Source organism: Saccostrea cucullata, unplaced genomic scaffold, assembly GCF_032062105.1.
Source record: "Saccostrea cucullata isolate Sc308-1 unplaced genomic scaffold, CSIRO_AGI_Scuc_v1 ctg1976, whole genome shotgun sequence".
NCBI lineage: Eukaryota > Metazoa > Mollusca > Bivalvia > Ostreida > Ostreidae > Saccostrea > Saccostrea cuccullata.
The window spans coordinates 44,035-50,826 of record NW_026940984.1 but is presented as its reverse complement, the minus strand read 5'-3'; the positions used below and the strand labels follow the sequence as shown (position 1 = coordinate 50,826).

At 33.4% G+C, this 6,792-nt stretch overlaps 2 protein-coding genes across 2 annotated transcripts; both read left to right on the top strand.

Moving 5' to 3' along the window:
- The first annotated feature begins 330 nt into the window (after positions 1-330).
- LOC134256777 (uncharacterized) lies at positions 331-3,117 on the top strand. The gene has a single exon (XM_062739447.1). It carries the CDS (start codon positions 331-333, stop codon positions 3,037-3,039), a length of 2,709 nt encoding a protein of 902 aa, XP_062595431.1. The 3' UTR covers positions 3,040-3,117.
- Positions 3,118-4,321: 1,204 nt separating this feature from the next.
- LOC134256773 (uncharacterized) lies at positions 4,322-5,722 on the top strand. Its single transcript, XM_062739444.1, has 2 exons — positions 4,322-4,862; positions 5,041-5,722. Exons 1-2 carry the CDS (start codon positions 4,509-4,511, stop codon positions 5,293-5,295), a joined length of 609 nt encoding a protein of 202 aa, XP_062595428.1. The 5' UTR covers positions 4,322-4,508; the 3' UTR covers positions 5,296-5,722.
- Positions 5,723-6,792: the final 1,070 nt, after the last annotated feature.

Genomic DNA, 6,792 nt, shown 5'->3' with positions numbered 1-6,792 from the left:
CCCATTCTTTCGAATTTTAAGTATGTTGTATAATTAAAGTTACTGAATAAATTAGTTTTTTGTTTGATTGATTGATTGATATATGTGCACAAAAAAATCTTTAGCCTATTTTTGATAGTTCTTTCAAAAAGAATACTCAAAAATTGTATAAAAAAAAAAAATTGAAATAAGATTTAAGAATGTTTGTACAATTAACTGTAATGCATATCACTGAGTTGTGTAATGTAGAAAAAATCACACATTTTTTTCTAGAAAAATAAGGAATGGGTTACCATATTATTTTATTTTTTTATTTTTTACAATGTAATTACCTTTTTTATCAGAGTATACATGGAAGAATTAAAGAAGAAATTCAAAGAGGCTACTTTGAGTGGTAATGAAGATGACATTTCAAAACTTGTGCAGTCACTAATTAATAATAATGAGGATTTAACGACGAAAGATAAGTGCCATATTCTTGGACAGGGCTTGTATGACTCAATTCTCTCAGGCTCATGTACGATAGGTATCATAAAACTGTTCGAAGGAGCAGGAGTAGATTTAAGTTTTACAGATCCACTAGGTCAGTCTCTACTTTTAAAGTCAGTAGGTGCAGGCCGTTCTAGAGATTGTTCAAATCTTGTAAAATACCTTGTCCAGAACGGTGCAGATATAAATCATGAAAACATTAACGGGCAAACCGACTTTCTTCATTTGTTCACAAAAGGACGGCTACCCAACTTATTCCTAGTCGAACTAATAGACAATGTGTCAAATATTTTTGAAAAGGACCTCCTAACTGGGGGAACATTTCTTCATTTAATTCCTAACTGCAGAGATGAAAATAAAATTTTATTAATAAAGAAATTACTTGAAAAAGGAATACCCATCAACAGCACTGATAACAATGGGGATACACCTTTGCATGTTATGGCTAATTTTGCAGACGTTGAAAGTTTCGAATGTCTAATTGATAATGAAGCTGACGTTTTTGCCAAAAACAGATTAGGTGAGACCCCTTTTCACTATATTGCGAGCAATACTCACGTGAATGAATTTCAGAAGTTAATGGAATTACTCTTAAAGAAAGGATTAGATGTTAATGATAAAGATAATTCGGGAAAAACATTGATGCATCATGCCTTGATGTCAAAAGAAACAACGGTTGAGGGTGTAAGCGAACTATTAAATCAGAAAGTCGCGCTTAATGTTAAGGACAACAGAGGAAGAAATGAAATATACTGCGCTGTTGAAGAAGTAGACATTTCTTATGAACAAATAGATATGGAACAAAGAGCTGATGTAATAAAATATTTAGTGAAAGCAGGTGTAAGTGTCAATGAACGAAACGTTGATGGAATTTCTCCTCTCCACTTGGCTACTTTAAAGAATGACTTAGACATTCTTGTTGCATTACTTGACTGTGGAGCAGACGTTACGCAGAGGACTAAAACAGGAGCCACAGCGCTACACTGGGCTTGTAAAAACTATAACATGCTCCATGTTATTATTCATTTCGTTCTAGACGGTAATTACAATCTTAATGTTGTTGACATTTATGGGTCAACAGCTCTTCACTGGGCAGTATGGTTTAAAGAAAAGTCTTCAGTTCAAACGTTACTTCAAATTGGATCTGACTACACATTAAAAGATAAAGCTGGAAATAACCCCGAGGTGTTAGCCAAAAAATTGAATTTTGCTTATTTTTCCGATTTAATTGATGGCAAAAAATTTCAAGAAATGGACTTTCTGGAACTACAGGTACCGAATTTGGAATGCAGTGGCATAGACCCTTTAATTGCCTGTCCACACCTGAGGTACATGAGGAAAGAAAATGACAAACTATACATTGAAGAGTATCTCAACCATCTGAAACTCCATGAATCATCTATTCAGTCTTGTTTGCAAAGATCTCTTACTTTGAGTGAAATGGGACTTTTTTACTCACTGGAAGATAATCATCTGGTTCCAAAGAAAATTCACCAGCTATTTATGCTTTTAGCTGAAAACATAAGCACAAAATATCCTTCATTTACCTGCAAAGTTAAGCTAGCTGGGAGTATGTATGAAGGAACCAAAGTGAGAATTCCAGATGAATTTGACTACTTATTTATCTTTTCCAATCTCTCCGGACTACTCCATCCAGCTGAGGATGATACGTTTCCTGAAAGTTTTGTGAAAATCAGGATAAGATCAGGAGAACAGAATTCTCCCTATGATAAATATCTCACTAGTGATGGATTTCTTGACAGTCATTTGCTTCTTCAAGACTTCTATAAATGTGTAAATGAAGAACTGGGAATAATACTCAAAGAAAACGATGACTACTGTCATATTGTGCTTTTGAAAAGTATGAAAGAAATTTGGAATACCATTTCAGAGTTGAAGTTTCTTGTATTTGGGCAGGAAGCCAAATTTTTCTACGCCTCAATAGATATTGTTCCTGCTCTACAGTTTGCAGACTGGGCACCAAAGCATCTACATCGCCAAAGGAAAGATATTTGCCAAACAGAAACAGTGGACAGATATTCAACAGTTATTATGAAAACCCCTGATAGATGTCATGTGAAAGATTTTACTTTGTTCTTTCGAATTTCTTATTCTTATTTGGAACAAAGCATCATTAAAGACATTCCAAATCCTGTTAAAAAGAGTTACATCCTTCTAAAAATTTTAACGGAATCTGGATATTTCCCTAAGGTTGTGGACCATGATTTCAACAGAGCTGTGAAAACCTATATAACAAGTTATCACCTGAAAACTTGTCTTCTTCACGAGTGGTATGAATGGACCCTTCACCAGGATAAAAGTTCAACAAAAACCCAGGATAATCAAAACGATGTCTCTATTGTATGGGCTAGGAAAATATTACATCGTTTTCAGAACAGTGTGGAGAAAAAATTTCTGCCATCATTTTTCAATCCAAATAAAAACTTGTTTGCAATAGAAGCTATGAATGACGGAATGCGAGAACAAGATGAGGTTGCTCAACTTGGGGGACTGTTAGTGCATATCCTAAATGTAGCAACATGCAAAAAAGAAAATCTTGAGAAAACGTAATATTATACTTTAATTTTTAATTCATGTTTAAGGTTTTGATTGCTTGATTTTGTGAATAAAATAATTTTGCAATTGCAAAGAAGAGAGTTAAGAAAAGCATATAAAATATGCAAAGATTTTCATAAAATCTAAATGATAACATGCATAAAATCATGACTAAAATATGTTAAAAACTTGCTTTAATTATAATTTTAATGGTTGTTATTATGTTTCAATTTCAACATTCAGATAATTGATAATTTATGATATGTTGAATTTGTGAATAAAACAATTGGTTTGCAAAAACTCGGAAACAAAGAGCATAAAAATATGCAATTTAACTGAAGTTCTCTTCCTTTTTCTTTTCAGTTTGACACAAAGATTATTTTTAAATTTTGCACCGTTGCCATGAGGGGTGTGGGCATAAACCATAATTTCTTGTTTTGATGGAAATAATAATCTTCATTTTGATGACAATAATTTCTCATTGATTATTGATTTTTTTTTACATCGATGAATTTATTGGATGAGCATATGCACTAAAATTTCTATATAATTTTTAAAAAAAAATTTTATTTATTTTGAAATATATCAATTATTATTTTTGTTTATGCTAATTGTGCATACTTTTTTGACATTATTTTGCCATGATAGCTAAATGGATGAATTACCATTACAACTAGGCCTGAAAAGTGAGGCATAAAATAAAAAGAGAAAAAACGCATTGGAGAAAATATTATTCGTATAAGTGTCTCTCGTTTTTCCTGCTATGCATGTCACGAAAATACGCTTTCACTAATGCGTTGCAGTGTTGATAAAGTTTTGATAAGTGTTTATTACACAAAACAAGTTTTTTTAATCATTATTTTTTATCATAGTGGAGTATATATGTTGTTTTCACATACTATGGAATGGTCAACATATTTTTTTTGTTTTCAATATGATATGTGTACAATCTCTGAATTCACTGCATGGGTGTACTGTATATTTGATTAAAGTTAAACTTCGGAAAATTTCTGATCCATTCTTACATTTGGAAGTACAGTTGAAACACCAAATTCAATATATTTTGAAAAAAAAAATTAAAAAGAAATTTAAACATTCTAGAAAAACCTATCTGCTACAAAAGATGAACAATTTTATACCTTACAAGCCAAGAGCTAAAATTTATTATATAACAAAAATCTACTACATAATTTATTTTCTTTTTTTGAAATATAGAGAAATATTCAATACATTTCAAAATAAACTTCTTTTGAAAAAAAAAATGTAATCCTTGTGTCCGTTGATTCACTGTGTACTTCCTTTTCGACTTCACACAACAGACGAGGAATACTTCAGAACATCCGTTGTACTAGCGATGAAGTATCTTTTAAACTGCCTGACTCACGTATCCTTACTTTCCGGAAACTCCAACAATAACCTATCCTGTAGTTATTTTGTCAGTTTCCGTGGACACTCAGTTGTTTCTGTGTTTATTTACGTGTAAAATGAGCCAGGACCATTTATCAGCATTAATCGAGATTTCTAAAAAATTGAAACTAAAACCAAGACATGATATTGAATCCATTAAGAATTCTTGGTTAATGAAACCTCTTCGACGGGCATCTAACAGCAACTTATTGGAAGAAATAACCGAATATGCTATGCGCAGGAGAGGATCGCGCGATAATGTTTTGGATGGAGCAGACGTTTCGGCAGTTGCGATGAGGAAGAAATTCTCGTGCAGTCGAGGATCTCTTGCTGACGTCACGGAATGTGTAGAAAGTGAGAAAAACACAACTAATGACCCTACTTTTGGAATGTCAATTGGTGAAAAACTGCAATACGTTTTGCGAACATTAGTAAGTGTCCTTCAGTTCAATTTTATGTAGAAAAATATAACATATGATTTATTTAGATCCTTAAAAATGTTTTGTTTCCGTTTAACATAAACTTGTAACGAAATATATATGTTTTGTTTGAGAAAATGTTATTTAAAATTTCATCGCAAAAATTAAACTTTTGTCTTGTCCTTAACAGAATGAAATCCGACAAGAAGATCAAATAATTGCCAGAAAATTTCTTCACATTTATGCAGAAATTAAAAAATCTAAAGTAAGACAGTCCTGTATGATACATCAAGAAATGTTGGATGAAGTGTTTAGTCTTGAACACGATCACGTGAAATTACCTCATGTGTGTGATGCACCAGTCAACAAAAGGAGTAGTCAGGCCTTGCAACAGTGTGGAGTCACGCGGATGAATATCAAATCTAAAAGATTTTCATGTTCCTGATCCATTGAAACTGTATTGTAACATTCTAACATTTACAAAAATAATCCCTTATGGTCTGTCAAATCTGTGATACATCTTTTAAGGAAAAAAAAGCCCTGCAACAGTGTGAAGATGTGGAAGAATATTAGGTCTAAAAGATCACTATGTCCTGAGGCAATGTAATTAGAAACAGAAATTTTACATGTCATCAATACTAGCATAAAATCGAATTTAAAGTAGTACAGACCTCTAAATCATCAGATGTTGGATCAGGTGCTATGGATAAGTAAGCATCCCCTATGGACCTATCACACACGCCATGTGTTCCTTGTCATGCGAGACATGAAACCCATATGAAGGATAAAAGAAAACATTGCTACACAAGTTGACGACAGAAAAATCATAATGTCATTACTTTTATCATTAAATAAAGTTTACTTGTAAGATTGCCAATAATGTCTTTTTCTAGAATAATATCGACGCATGGTAAATGGATTGATTGCATGCGCGGATCTAGAGGGGGAACCCTGGATTTGCAAGGCTATTAATCCTTTGCAAGTTACAAAAGACTTGGTTTTATTAAATAAAATTATCAGAAGTGATGATGTTTATTATAGATATGCAACTTTAAACTCTGCTCTCAAATTTAGGTGTTTTTTTTAAGATGTTGAATTACATTCTTATTTGCATTCATCTACGAGGGGTGATCAAAAAGTTCGAAAACTAATTGAATAAGTTTCATATAAGAAACAATATTTGGTTTTAATGTTGATTATATTTTAAATTGATCCTCCCCGATTTTAATGCACATCAACCACCGTTCTGCGCATGCGCGAATCACGTGATATTGGCGGTCACGTGACCCCCTCCGTAGCGTTCTGTCACCAAAGTTGTAGGATTTTCCTGAGTTTTATATTTCTTTCCATGCATTGGCGTCGGAAGCAAATTGAAAGTGGGGGGGGGGCTAAGTATAAAAAAAAAATATACCTCAAAGAAAACTTGACAAGCAAAAAAAAAAAAAAAAAAAAAGCCCATTTCCAAAAATCGAAAATCCTATTTCGTGGGGGGGGGGGGGGGGGGGGGGAGTAGTAGGTTCCAACTTCGAGTACCAAACTTTTTTCCCAGACACCAACACTTTCCCCATTTTTTAACATATACTGCGACGTGTCTGTGGAAAGTGGGGGGGCTAAACCTACGATGCAATGGTCAATGTCTATACTAAGTATATATTTGGAAAAAAAGTGGGGGGGGGGCTAAGCCCCCTCTAGCCCCCCCGGTTCCGACGCCTATGCCATGTGAGTTAATATTTTTATGACAAGAACAGTTCATTTGTCAGAAATGGTCATATCTCGGCAACAGAATGGGTGGATAATAACATCCTTTCCAAAAATAAGCATGGCGACCATTAAAACACAAAACTTCTGTCTCAGGAGAGACCTTTATTCAAGGTGGATAGAGAATGGGTGCATCCTTTTCATCATGTCTAATATGTTTAAAATCTAAATTAAACGATATCTT

Excerpts from the sequence above, each read along its gene's own strand:
- LOC134256777 (XM_062739447.1), top strand. The coding sequence starts at position 331 with ATGGAAGAATTAAAGAAGAAATTCAAAGAGGCTACTTTGAGTGGTAAT.
- LOC134256773 (XM_062739444.1), top strand. The coding sequence starts at position 4,509 with ATGAGCCAGGACCATTTATCAGCATTAATCGAGATTTCTAAAAAATTG. Across the intron at positions 4,863-5,040 it reads AATACGTTTTGCGAACATTA|AATGAAATCCGACAAGAAGA; the intron begins GTAAGTGTCCTT and ends TGTCCTTAACAG.